The 14,149-nt window shown below is 47.0% G+C and overlaps 1 protein-coding gene across 2 annotated transcripts in view; it reads left to right on the top strand.

Moving 5' to 3' along the window:
* Nucleotides 1-4,557: 4,557 nt before the first annotated feature.
* CCBE1 (collagen and calcium binding EGF domains 1) overlaps nucleotides 4,558-14,149 on the top strand; it is an 88,935-nt gene continuing 79,343 nt past the window's right edge. For both annotated transcript variants that reach the window (XM_015277496.4, XM_015277497.4), the window contains exons 1-2: nucleotides 4,558-4,702; nucleotides 4,798-4,878. In XM_015277496.4, the coding sequence (XP_015132982.1) occupies nucleotides 4,602-4,702; nucleotides 4,798-4,878 (182 nt within the window). In that variant the 5' untranslated portion in view covers nucleotides 4,558-4,601. The remainder of the gene's footprint in view (nucleotides 4,703-4,797; nucleotides 4,879-14,149) is intronic.

Genomic DNA, 14,149 nt, shown 5'->3' with positions numbered 1-14,149 from the left:
AATCTCTTATAACAAAATGGAATTCAAACCTAACCCCTAAGAGAATAAGTCCGCTCTGGTTAGTGTCATGTCAAGTCTCATGGGCTTGTTTTTGGTGGATTAGAGCTATGGTTTACCTATTTTCTGCTTGAACAGCAGCACTATCATTTTAGATGATATTTTCAAAAGGTGTTTATTTTTACTTCTAATCTGAAATGAGCCCTCTATTTATCCGTGAAGCAGAGGAAGCAGTCTGGGGTAATTCCTCCCAGTGGCTGTGATGATCTCTGGAGGCAGTGCCCGATGGTTTCTGTTGCATGGTTCCCGTGGAGCCTTTTTCCATGGCTAAGTTAAAAACAGTTGCATCTCATTTCAGCTACCTTGATCCAGCACTAATGTGTTGCCCTAAAAATGCCTCTGACTGAAAACAGAGACTTTTTGTCTCCTATGTGGATTAAAGATCATAACAGCGTTTCTGGAAAAGACACATCTTCCCTCTGCCTCAATATTAAATGCATATTTTTTTGTGCATTTCATATGTTGGGCTCCAGAGATGAGATAATGCCTTGTACTACTAGGAAAAAATAATTTGTCATCTTCTCATGGAGCAACACGGGTTGGTTGAAATGAAGAGGTGAGAGGGGGTAACTGCCTTTGCCCAGATTTTCAACCCTTCTCCTCCCAGTCTGTTCTTTGCCACCAAAGAGTTCCCTGTGCAACCACACCACTGCCTTCTCAGCATCGCCTCCTACTCCTTCCCTTCTCTGTTGCATGTTCTCCTGCCTGTTCTGACCTCTTCTTTCAGGGTGTAATACCTGTGAGGACCCTCAGCTCTTGCTGTTGGGTTTCCTGATAGTTCTTCAGCTCTGTTCTCTTTTCTCTACTTCTCTTTCTCCCTTTGTGTGTGTGTGTCCTTTCTCCCCCTTCCTTACTGTCCTAGATCTGTTTCCTGTGGATCATAGAATGAATCACAGAATCATGGAATGACCTGGGTTGAAAAGGACCTCAAAGATCATCTAGTTCCAACCCCCCTGCTACGTGCAGGGTCGCCAACCACTACACCATCTCTGTTTGTTTTTGCCTTAGCTTTCTGCCTAGCTCTGGCTCTTCTTTGCTTCATGTGGCCTTTTCATGTGGCAGCTAATCACACAGAGACTAGGAAGAAACTCACTCTCTTTCTAGGGAGCTAGATATAATTATTCAGGGTTTTTTCTATCTCAGTCTGGGTTTCGCTTTTGTCTGAGATAGGATGCTGCTGCAGATGCCTTCTGAAGTTAAAACGGCATGGGAAGCCCCCACGCTGCCCGAGCATGGACAAGTATTTAGCAGCTAAGTTTGGACTGTGCAATATCCCTGGGAAGAACAGATTTGGTCTGGACGTCCACATGAAAGGGACCCTCGTCTGCAGATGGCCAACACCAACACAAGGCCTTTCAAATCAGAACAGTATCCCAGGCCCAACATGCTCTTTAATACTTCTGTTTTCTGTTTGTTTACGCCTTCGGTCCAACTCTGATCCCCCTGAACACATGGACACAGACAACTGGAGATCTGGTGGAGTCACTGCTAAGGCACTCGATGCAAACACAATGCTGCAGTGGGATTAAGGCTATTTACAATACCTGCTTACTTTCTTTTTAATTGTAGCAGATGAAAAACCCACTGTTGGAACTGTCAGTTGTAAATGGATTAACAAAATTCACAGCACATACCTCTGTAGACTCCAGTGAAGCATCTTAAACCCCAAACCATGACCTTCACAGCATTTTAAAGGTGGGGTGGGAAGGAGGGAGCAAACATCTTTCCTGTTCAGGATCACCTTTAACCCTTCAAACCTCTTGGTGCATTTTTGCTGACCCTAACAACAGGCTCCAGCTGAGGTCTGTGACCAGCAGGACAGTGTTTCATCTGCTCAGCATCTTCTGAGCTCTTCGAGGACATAAGGAGCTCGCTGTGCTTCTGGAGAGTGGGGCTTGCCCTCCTCCTTCCGCTCTGCAGTGTGCAGAGGCTGCGTGTTCCCAGGGTGGACGTGCTCTTCTGAAAGAGCCCCTTCTGCCACAGTGATTAAACTCTGCTTCTGAGATATTCCCTTGTCCAGCAAAACCCAGAAAGTAAACTTGAGTTTGTATCATTAACTTAACATTGTTATGGATGATTTGTAGGAAACAATGCCTATTCCCACATAAACAGCATAAATAAAACTGCTGATAAGCACTTTACTAGATCGAATTCCTCATCCTTTCCTTTGAGAGCGTTCCAAAATCTAGCATGCAGCTTCATCAACTTCATACATGCTTGAGTCGGGCAGGTCAAAACTAACATGACCCCGCACAAGCAAAAGCATCTCTTGCACGAGAAATCACTTTCAGCTTATTTACTATATGTGAAAACAGTCCCAGATCATTCCAGCCCCGAGGCAACAGGAACAGCTCAGTGTTTCCTTAACCACCACCACCCTTCAACACTTTCCAGGGAGCAAGCCTTGTTCTCAGGATGGCCCCGGTGCAAGGTCATTAGAGCCGAGATGAGGCTGATGAAACCAAATGATGAAAGCCTCAACTTTAACGTATTCAGAGCTAATAGGGTTACAAAAATATGGGTGCTGTTGCCTGCTGCTGAAGCCCCTCTTTCCTCTCTACTACTGACCACACATATTCTTTCAAACATTAGACTCTAAGGCTTGCTTTGCAAAGAGTTGAGTACAGGATTAGCCTCACCTGCAGGTTACCTTGTTTAGATTAACAAGGCTGTTTGCATGAGTTAAATGAAAACACATGTAAGCTGCTATAATTGTTTAAATTAAAAGGATAGTACAGTGTGCTGATACGTGCCTATGTGGGTGGCAGGCATTACAGAAAAAGCAGAGAGCAGGGTTAAGCAATTCAGGTAGTGATTCAGATCTGCTTTGAATGGCAGAAGTTCTGTGGAAATTCTGAGGAAGCATACTTATCCCAGGCCTACATGGCAGTCCTTTAAATCAGAGTTCTTTCAAAGCCATGGCACTTGGGCCTGGACTGGGAACCGCCCACTGTAACCACTTCTGGGCTTCCAAATGCAGTTATTCCTTTGCTATCTACAGGCAGAAATCTAAGGCAGCAGAAGCTTCTCTTCAGTTCAGACCTGGTTACTGGATGTTTTCCACTGGAGGCAGGAGGATAAAGAGCGTGACGTGCAGACAGGTGTCTGCTGAGTGCCTGTGTCCCACATGCAGGTGCTGCTCCTCTGCTGCTCTCTCAGGATCAGGGGTGGCTGTGAGACACAGAGGGCTCAGTCCTGTGGGAAGCACAGCGGCTCTCACGGGTTTCTAGACAGCGAGTGCTGCCTTTGCTTATTCATTATTTGTGTAAAGAAGAAGAAGGAACTACAGAAGAATAAACATTTAAAACGTCATATCAACAGCAAAGGCAAGAAGTGGAAAAAAATCTGCTATGCAGAACTCCTTTGCTCAACTGAGCACAGAAAGAAAAGGAACATGCAACAGCACCTAGAGCAGAGAAACACTCCGAATTTGGCAGTTCACAGCGCCTACAGCAGACCATGCTGACAACAGATGCTCCACGGGGAAAATGCCTGAAGAGCCCCCGAGCTTCTCCAGTCTTGGTACTGGACAATATAACAAAAGGATTAACAGTTTAATTGTAGCTGAATCATAGATTGGGATCTGCATTATTTTAACTACTATGGTCATCCTGTTGCAGAAGGAGAAAGTGAGGCATTGAGCGAGTAAAGTGTCTTGTTTAAACATTCCCTGTGACCCAGCCAAAAACAGGAGGCAAAATGGCTTGAGCCCCCTTACATACCCTTATTACTTCTGTGATGGCTTAGCATGGGTGTTACAGTTCGTTACTTGCACATCACCGACTTTCCTGGCTGTAACAATACATACGTGAGTGCATTCCAACTGTAAATGAGGTTATTCATCCTACAGATATGAGAGTGGCACCGGGGCTGCCTCGCACGCCCTCATCTCCCCAGAGCCTTAAATACCTGTAGGGAATTATGTAGTGACCAAAGCCAACACATCCAACAAAGGCTTTGCAATGCCATCATCATTCTGTGAGTTTAAGGGTGAAAGCAGGATATGATACAGCAGCCAGAGCTGATGCACTATTTTATCAAAGTCTGTCGTTGCTAATCTCCTTTTTATGAATGGCGGGGAAGTGGCAGCCATTCACAGGGATAAACAGCAGTCCTAGCAGAGATGCTTTGAACTGCTCTGCTCCTTTGGGAAAGAGATGTGAGATAAAGCAGAATCTGGAAAGCATCAGTGATGGTGCACCGAGGGCCGCTCATCACCGCCGGGGTTCCGGACCTTTCCCTTTTCCATCACTTTCTGTCCCCCCCACCCCTTGCCCCGCGCTCCCTGCAGCCGTGGGGCCGCGAAGAACACGCGTTGGGTCCGCGGGGTACCCCGACCCCCTCCGCACATCTGCCGGGGTCCCGCCCCGCCGCGGGGCCGCATCTGCCGGCACATCTGGGCGGGCGCGGCCCCTCCCCGCGGGCACATCTGGCGGCCGCGGGGGGCGGCCCTCCGCCGGGGCGGGAGGAGCGGCTCTCGGCGCAGCCCCGTCGCCGGTCGGGGCGGGCAGAGCCGGCGCGGCGCGCAGGGGAGAGGCGGCCCGATGGGGCGGCCGGCCCGTAGCCTGGCCCCGCTCCGGCTGCTGCTGCTCGTGGCGCTGGGGCACGCCTGGACGTACCGGGAGGAGCCGCAGGACAGCGACAGGTGAGTGTCCCCCGGCCGCGGGTCCCCCCGCGCTCCTCTTCTTTTTTGCTTTCTTATTACTGTTCTCATTTTCCACCCGGCGCCCTGTCTTGCAGGGAGGTCTGCTCGGAGAACAAAATCGCCACCACCCGCTATCCGTGCCTGAAGCCCACGGGGGAGCTCACCACCTGCTTCAGGTGAGCGCAGAGCCGCGGGACACACGCGCGAGCGCGGCGTTAACCACGGGCGCACAGCGTGACCGTCTCGAGCTGCTCGCTTCTCCCTGCCCCACGCGGAGCCACCCGGCGTTCCGAACCCCCGGCGCTGCGGGACGGAGAGCTCGGTCACAGCATGTAGCATCTCCGCTGGCAGCTCCCCTGGTGTCCGGGGAAAAGGTTGGGTAACGCTGCCAGTGTCACCTCCAAGGCAGCGCTGGAGAGGGTGCGTGGGGTTTGGCTGCTGGACCCCGGCTGTCAGTCGTCGATGCGGATGGGTGCAGCCAGGAGGGCGGTGGAGCTGCATCAGTCACAGGATGAGCAGGGAAATGTGCGGGGCTCACCCCAGCGGGAAACCGTTTGCGTTTAGGTGGATGAATCAGGCCGTCAGAATGACTGAGTGCTTCAGCTCTGAGGGAGAAGTCATCTGAGGCCTCTGCAATTAAATGAAATTAATGCAACCCCAAGTCTCTCCTCTCCTCTCCTCTCCTCTCCTCTCCTCTCCTCTCCTCTCCTCTCCTCTCCTCTCCTCTCCTCTCCTCTCCTCTCCTCTCCTCTCCTCTCCTCTCCTCTCCTCTCCTCTCCTCTCCTCTCCTCTCCTCTCCTCTCCTCTCCTCTCCTCTCCTCTCCTCTCCTCTCTTCTCCTCTCCCATCCTCTCTCCTCCCCTCTCCTCCCCTCTCCTCCCCTTTTAGGCTGCGTATTTGAGAAACATCATCTGCTTTTCAGAATAATTTTAAAGCTGTTGTAAGGATGATGAATGTCTCAGAACACTTGACGATACAGAGAAATATACACAAAGCATGAGCATACACGTATCCCTTTCCTGGTGTCCTCTGATTAGCTCCATCCTGCTGATGAGACTTCTCATCCATGAAGGCTGCTTCTTGTGAGAGGTTTTGCTTTGTGGAGTCAACTGCACTCTGCTTGTGTGTGTATGCTTGCGTGTGCCAGAGCCACTTATATATACCAAAAATGTGATAAGGCATGTTGGTGCTCACAAGAAGTGTTACAGAGATCCCCCATTTATCTCAGGGTCCTGGTATCTCCTCTTTGGCACAAGTATCTGAGAGCTGCAGACTCATGATGCAGCAGCACTGTACTGTTTGTGCACCTGGGAAAGTGCCACACCACCGCCTGGGTCTGAGCAGCGTTGGCATCCTTGCAGCCCACACTTTGCTGCTTCCCTCATCTTCTCTCCATATGAAGGAGAGGCAGCACCTGCTTTCATAGCACCAAACTGTAGAACTGTAGAGTGGCTGAATTGGAAGGGACCATAAAGCCCATCCAGCCCAATGCCCTGCCATGGGCTGATTGCCCCCTACCAGATCAGGCTGCCCAGGGTCCCATCCTGGGAAAGGCTGTTTGAAGTTCTGGAGCAGGAACTACAAAAACACAGAGTACATCCTGCTACTTGCATTCTTGCTACTGCATGTCCCCACATCACTCTGAGTGAACTGGAGGGGCTTTGTGCACAGCAGAGGAGGACTTCACAGGCTCCACTGGCTGCTGACCTCCCCATGCAAAGAAAGCAGGGCTGTGTCCGGCTGCCAAGTCCGCTCGTGCTGTCTTTCATCCTCGCTGAGGTGTTGCTGACCTTTGGGCTCTGCTCTGTCGAGCCCTCCCTTCCTTCCCCCCTGCACTCCCAGACAGTATTCACCATCCCGATCCCGCACAGACCTGGGTGAGCATTTCCAAATCACTGCATTGCACTCTGTGTTGTCGTGGTTTGTGTTTCTGGGGTTGGTCTATGTCTGTGGCTGCTTGGACTGCTTCATCTTAAAAAAAAAAAAAGGGGGGGAGGGGGAAGAAAAAGTTCAATTTCCACATAGTGACATGTATCCAGGGTCTGGTGGGGCTCCCTTTCTCTGGGCTCTCCTCCTTTGCAGAGCAGCATCTCCTGCATGAAGATGTGTGGCTCAGCAGAGCAGCATTGCATGGAGGATGTTTTAAGTTTGTGTTAACTGGTACTTCAAGGTTGGAGCTGCTAGAGAGATGAGAGGGAACGTGCAAGCACTGGACAAGTCAGTGCTGCCTAAAAGTGGGGTTCACCATAGCGGGCATGAGGGGGATGTGTTGGTGGTTGGACTGGATGATCTTAGTGGTCATCCCAGCCTTAATGATTCTTTGATTTTTCTGGACTCTCAGGGGCCCTACAATCCAGTTTTCACTTCTGGGCACAATAATGAACATTTAAAAAACTTCAGCTGGAAGTGAAACTCACCTTTGGCTGTAGGAAATTTTCGCTCCACGTTCCTGAAGAGCTTCACTTTGGTATTCTGGCATTTAATCTTAAAAATGTTTATTTTTGCCTTCCAAGACTTTTATTTTCACGATTTCACAATGACAGTAATTATGCATCATGTCATGATTTCAAAAGTTTTTAAAGGTAGGAGCTGACATTCTGCCTTTTAAAGCTATTTGCTGTTCTCATACACATCTATTTCATTTCGTAAGTCAAATTAAATTAACCAAATTGACACAAGCTCTATTTCATGCTATCCCACAGCAGGCACAAGGCAGCACACGCTGCTCATTACGATCCGCTGTACAAGAAGTTAAGTAAAAAAAGAGTACATTCAAAGTCAAGTGTCAGAATTCCTGAGCAAAGTTGGTTTTCCAAAGCATAAATTCTTGACTGAACACAATTTCTTCTTCTTTTTTCTTCCTGTTGGGTTTTTTTTTTTTTTCTTCATGAAAATCAGCATGTTTTGTGGAGCACTTCAGTAAAAAAATAGCATCTTCTCATCACAAAAGAAATATTTCTTGAAAATTTCTTTGACCAGATTTACTCATGAATATAAATGAGCCAAATGCAGGGCAAAGCCAAAAGCAAGGCCAAGCACTGGGAGTATGTTGGCATTTCTCCCTGTGGTCATAGCAACCTTGTACATAATTAGATGTATTTTTCATTTTTGAAAGTGTGCAGTCTGGCCCTTGGCTTGGATTGATTCGTACTTTTCAGATGTTCTCTGTATTTATTTTCATGAGAGTACAGAGGAACAGATGCAACAAGCAGTTGGAGCTCGTACAGCATCTTTTCATCACAAATCTAATTTAAACTCCTGCATAAAGTACACGGTACTGATGGCCCCTCCAGGTGGGCATACGGGGTGTGCTGGTAAAACTCCAGTGCTGGATGAAAAGTGAAATGCTGGGTGAAAACTCCAGTGCTGGGTTGGATTTCTTTTCAGAAAGAGTGGTGATGCATTGGCACAGGCTGCCCAGGGAGGTGGAGGAGTCACCATCCCTGGGGGTGTTCACGAAGTGTGGAGATGTGGCACTGAGGGACGTGGTCAGTGGGCACGGTGGGGATGGGTTGGGGTTGGACTGCATGATCTTAGAGGTCTTTTCCAAACTTAATGATTCTGTAGAAGCTTTGACTCTTGTCTATCCCATCTATGATAACCAAGGAACGTGTCTGTGTGTAAAAACAGCTTCTGTGGAATTGGCATATTCTTGCTTTAGCCTAGCAGTGTTTTCTTGCAAGGGGATGGTGATGTTTCCAAGTACAGGAAACTCAACAATTTATTAATTAAAGGTATCTCTTTTTAGGAGCTATCAAAACCCGATCACTTCGTTAACTACTGCACAGTAGGAGATCTAAATATTACCATTAGTGAGAGCAGGGAATATGTTTCCAAATGGCAATATACAGACTTTGCTGGCAGCAAATTATTTGTCAGTCACCTGTTGTCCTCTAGACAATTAAATATTGCTGTTGTCTATTGCTTAAATAGACTTGAGATAAATAGTTTCTCTCTTTTTCAGAAGTTGTGGGTAAAAATGAAGGTCTGATTCAACAAAAGTGGTGTGCAGAGCGGGATAGGACCCTATGCTTGTCTGCTCTTTGCCCTGAATCAGACGGGTGGAAATTTCAGCCTGGGTCTGTGTACTGTGGAAGAACACTTCCAAGGTACACAGAGGTGTTTCTTCTTGTATGAAGCTTAAGACACTTGTCTAGGCCCCTCTCAACTTGCAAATCAAATTGGCAAAGCTGATTCTTTTAAACAGGCAGCTGATCCGGTGAGAAAAATTATCCATCTTTCTTGGAAGTGATGGTGAGTGCTCTCCATTTCCTGCTTCTTTTGCTAGAAGTGAGGGATGCGGGTACCTGATCATATCCCAGTGTAAGTGCCCATTCTGGCTCAAAGGGTTCTCTGATTCTATATTGAAGGTCAGGCTGGAGGGGCTGTGAGCACCTGATGGAGTTGTAGGTGTCCCTGTTCACTGTAGGGGAGTTGGATCAGATGACGCCAAAGGGTCCCTTCCAACTCACACGATTCTGTAATTCTGTGATTCTAATTCTGCATGCAATTGGTGTCCTTCTGCTGGACCAGCAAGGAGGAGATGCTGCTGGTGGATTAGAGCGCATCGCAGTATGTGCAAATAAGGACATGTTGTGGGGCTACAAATTTAGCTGGGAAGTTCATCAATAGCTTTTGTGGTGTTTGGGAAGCAAAAAGGTCTTTTATGCAGCACAAATGTATTTCTGTATAGGCTGTTGGCTTCTGATAATTGGCTGTCAAATATGTCTTACAGAGGCCTTCCCTACACGTCAGGCTTTCAGTTTTGCCGTGAAAGTTTTCTGCACACTTCAGAACAAAACACAAAAAAATCAAATGCACGGCAGAAGAGAAAACTCATATATGGATACCCAACTCAATCCTGATGCTAGACAGAAATTGCACGCCTTGAAAGGCTTTTTTCCCTCTCTCGAACACTGATACTCCTTGTGGAGCCTCCTCTTTTTATAGACAGCATCATTTTGCACATCCTTATAAGATAAAAGTGATTGCACGTACACTGGAGTATAGCTGCTTCCCAGAGAGCAGCACTTTCACTAATACGCCCTTGGGGACCACGCACCATTCCTGGTTCCCAGAAACTCTGTGAGCCTCCAAACGGGATAAAATGCTGTATGCAGTTCGGATCCTCTCAGATGGAGTAAGCAAGCTTGCGATTTTGTCATCTTATCTCTCGACTTTTCTTTTTAGAGGTTTGTTTTCTCATCGGTGCTGTTGTGCTCCCCCCTGAAGTTTTGCTCATCAGTTTAGTTTTAAGAGCATCGAAAGGGCCCCGATTTACATTACAATAATACGTTGTAAACAAGAAATTTATCTGGTTAGAGCAAAGTACTGCTTAATCTCCAACTATCTTTCAGGGTAATGCACTCTGTGACAAAATTTTGCTGAAAATTTAAGAGAGGATAAGATTTTCATTTTTGTTTTTGTTTCAGAGAAGCAAACGTACACAACAGCTGTAATTCCACGGCTGCCAAACGAGTTTCCTTATGTTTCCATAAACCAAGAGTTCTTCTTTTGCACGTAGTTCAGTGCTGAAATGCCACAAGCTGCATCACTCAGGGTAGCATCAGCATCTGCAACATGTCAGAGTGCCCTGTTAGAGCTGCTGAGATAAGGTACCTGGTGGTCGGATTGAAAATGAGTGTCAGAATTTACTGTGTTAATTTATTCGTCCTTTGAAACGGCCCATGATGTGCAGGTGCAGAGCTTTGAACTCTGTATCAAGCACGTCTCCACGAGGTGCGCTGTCCTCCAAGGTTACCCATCTTCTGTTCATGAAGTGATGCAACAGGTTCAGGTCGGATACTGGGAAACATTTCTTCTCTGAAAGAGTGGTGATGCACTGGCACAGGCTGCCCAGGGAGGTGGAGGAGTCACCATCCCTGGGGGTGTCCATGGACCACGGAGATGTGGCACTGAGGTATATGGCCAGTGGGCACGGTGGGGAGGGGTTGATGGTTGGATTAGATGATCTTGGAGCTCTTTTCCAACCTTAATGATTCTATGATTGAATTACCTGTGTCCCCTGTATACATATATATATATAAAACTAATGTTACTTCAAGTTGCTATCACAGGTAGACTTTTTCACATAGTAATAACTAAAATTTGGTACTTTGCTTTTCCACAAAACACCACATGCTATGACGATGGCATGTTGTTTGTCTCCACTCTCCTACAACTTTCCTCTCCTTGTTGCATGGAAAGTAGCACATGAAGGTGTTGCAGCTTTGAATGCAGTCAGCCCTCTGCTTGGTTTTATTTCCTTGGCTGTGAGCACCAAGGGTGTTCAGCTGGTGTGAGTATCAGCTGCTTAAGAGCATCACCACAGGCGTGCTCCTATCCGCAGGTTACAGCAGTTGGGTGGCCATGACTTTTGGGTTCCCTCCTCCTTTAGGCACCAGGGATCTTAACTCTTCCTGCATTGTGGTGAATTAGAGACAGTCTGCAGCAGCAAAACACGTAGGTGCTGGGGATTTACTGGGCAGCGTCTCCTCTGTGCAGACGGTTCACTCCTCCATGAGCCAATATAACTAATGGTCCTTCAGAGCACTGCATAATGATGGTGAGTGCTGCGCTAAGGTAGAAATTGGTACAATTAAAGGATGAGGTCTGGCAGCTAGCTGCTCGTGCAGCCCGGAAGTTTTTGATGTTCAACATCAAAGCAGTCGGGAGAAGTTTAAAACTGGCAAGAGAGAGCGAGCTGTGTGATAAGTGCCCTCCTTGGTGGCTTGGTCAATAATGAGAACCAGGTGCGTTGCATTATGGTTTTCATCTGCTGAATATAGGGTTAAATATGAACTGACTTTCCCGGGCATGGTGTCTAGCACAGAGGCTCCAGACAAACGAAATAGTAGCCCCAGGGCCTCCCGTGGTTGATACAAAATATGTAATAAAAATAGGCAGCCAAAGGGAATACGACTTCGGTAATTATCCTAAGCATTGTGTATGCTCCCTAAGGTCAGGCTGCTTTGCCACTCCTGCTGGCAGCGGGATGGTGTGGGTGCAGAGACCCCCGGAGAGGGGCTGCTCTGCATCAGGAGGGATGGGGCAGATGGGGGCGGGATTGAGGGATGAAGGCATGAAACAACAAGGAGAGAAAGGGAAAACACTAAAAACAGGGGCTTAGAACAGACAGGAAACAAGATAAAAGGTAAAGAGATGAGAAGAGAGAAATTCCAGCGTGCTGCGACAGATACGTGTGTGATGGGAGGCAATCACGTCCCGAAGAAGTATAATTTAAACACTTCCAGACTTCATCTGCTTAAGTAGATCCCAGACAAACAAAGCATCAGCTGAAAGCAAACGAAAACACACGCACACACCCTGGGGAAACGCCAGTTCTCCCGACTGCCTGGAGCAAGGCTGCAGAGCCGCGGCTGCTTCCCCCGGCCGCCTCTCCGCTCTTCTGCTGCATTGCCTTGGGAAATCTGTCCCCTCCTGCAGCACGCAGGTCTGCAGGACGGCAGAGGAGCACGATGCAGGCAGGTGTGTAACTGCTCACTGGCTCAGGTTGGCTTCCCTCGTTATGGTACCATGGCACAATGAGCAGTAGTTGAACGTGAAACATTTAAACTACGTTCAGAGAAATAGGTAAAATTTCCCAGGCTTCCCGGATGGGTTGGGACTGTCCATAGACTGCTGAGAAAGCCACTGCCCAACAGGACCAGTGTGCAGGGGACAAGTTATCTATCCCTGGTGTGGTGACACTGCATGTTTGGAGAGCAGTTGCTGTGCAGCAAGATCACACAGAGCAGATGTGTGCACGATACCTTGCGTCACCCATAGTGCTGATTCACTGATGTGCAGAGAAATGCTACCTGGCTCTATCACGTTTCAGACTGCCCTTGTGCAATGCTGAAGGAATGTGCGATATCTTTTTCTTGTTTTATTTTCATTTTGTGGTTGATGCTGTGCTGAATTCGTTTATCTTTGAGTTTAATCTTTCATTTACATCTCTGCCGCAGTGCCCTGAGTCCTGAGATGACTTTTCTCTTGATGTGTGAATCATTGCTGGGTGTTTGGTATCCCTGTCACTGCATGGGGAACAGATGGGCTGGAGGGATTGGAGTGGCTTTGGTTTGTGCTCAGGCGGGAACATGGAGAAGACCTTTGTTGGTGCCTTCCTATTGCATCACTTCTGTCCCCTTGGTCACTCCTGTCTTTAAATTCACACTTATTAAGAGGCAGAAGCTTGTGCCTATATCCAAGTAAACAGAGCTGACATTTGATTTACAGTAAAAATGCTACCCCGCAATTCTGCTTAGAAGCTTTCTTCTGTTGCTTGGTTTCAGTTTCCAAGCTGATGGTGGCTTCTTTTGAAAACTAACAGTAGCAAATGTCATTCTGCTGGTACACTTTGCCTTCTCTTCTGTGTTGTTCCAATTATACGCAAAAACAATGGAGAGCCGAATCCATACAGTGCTGACTCAGTTTCTTTTTTGGGCTAGGAGAAGAAAGCAATCCATCTGAATCTCCTTGAGGGTAGCTCTGGTTAACAACTGAAGAGAAAAACAATTTCAGCTGCAGACAGTAGTCCCAGAGTTCAGCTGTGTTTGGAAAATCCTTCTTGCTTAAAGAGTGTTTTCCATCATGTGTTGATTTCGTTGTTGATCCTGATTCAAAAAATGAAGTACAAGTCCATAAAGCATTTAGCTTTCATCCAGCTATTAGAAGCATGTACTTCTGTTTTTTGTTTTGGTTTGTTTTAAACTTCAGTTCTGACCACAACCGTTTAAATTGGTCATCTGTACTGGATGTAAATAAGGTGAAACACTCAGTGTATACGCACTGTATTAAGACGAGCAGCTATTCAGTAGTAAACACACATCAAACAGAATTTTTCCTCCTCCCTTTTCAAATGGGCTGGGAGCTAAGGCAGCGCATACATGGTGTTTTAAGTGGGCAAGAGAGGCAAAATCAAAGGTATTATCTGAATATGTGAAGGATTGTTCTTGGAGAATGAATGGGCTTATTATAAGTCAAAGGCAAGTGACACTACAGAGAGAGCCTGGAGAAGTATTGAACAATATTCATCTGGGCTAGCAAGTGTGCAAAGAACAGAAGTCTTTCTATGGAGAAATTAGCAGTGCAAAGCTTCCGATGTAAAACAGCAGTCTTTATATTGGCTTGATCATCTCATTGCCCTCCCTTGAGGGGAAGGCTGACAGCTAACACCAAGTCCAAAAAGTCAGATTGCAAAATGGGTGAAGAAGTACACAGAGTATTATAGTAATACTTTACGAGTGATGGGTAAATGCTGACAGCGTAGAAATTTGTCAAAACAGTCAAGGAAAAAGTATGCTTAGAACTCTTTTTATATGAGAGAGCAAATAACTTCATTGGATGCGTCATTTCACTGTAAATAACTTCCTGCCCGGAGCTCTAATGTCTCCCTGGAATGTTAATATCTTTATGATCACATTCAACACATTTAATATGTTGTAAA

This window comes from Gallus gallus, chromosome Z (assembly GCF_016699485.2).
Source record: "Gallus gallus isolate bGalGal1 chromosome Z, bGalGal1.mat.broiler.GRCg7b, whole genome shotgun sequence".
Lineage (NCBI taxonomy): Eukaryota > Metazoa > Chordata > Aves > Galliformes > Phasianidae > Gallus > Gallus gallus.
Note: the sequence above shows the minus strand (reverse complement) of the source record. Positions and strands in the feature narration are given on the sequence as shown.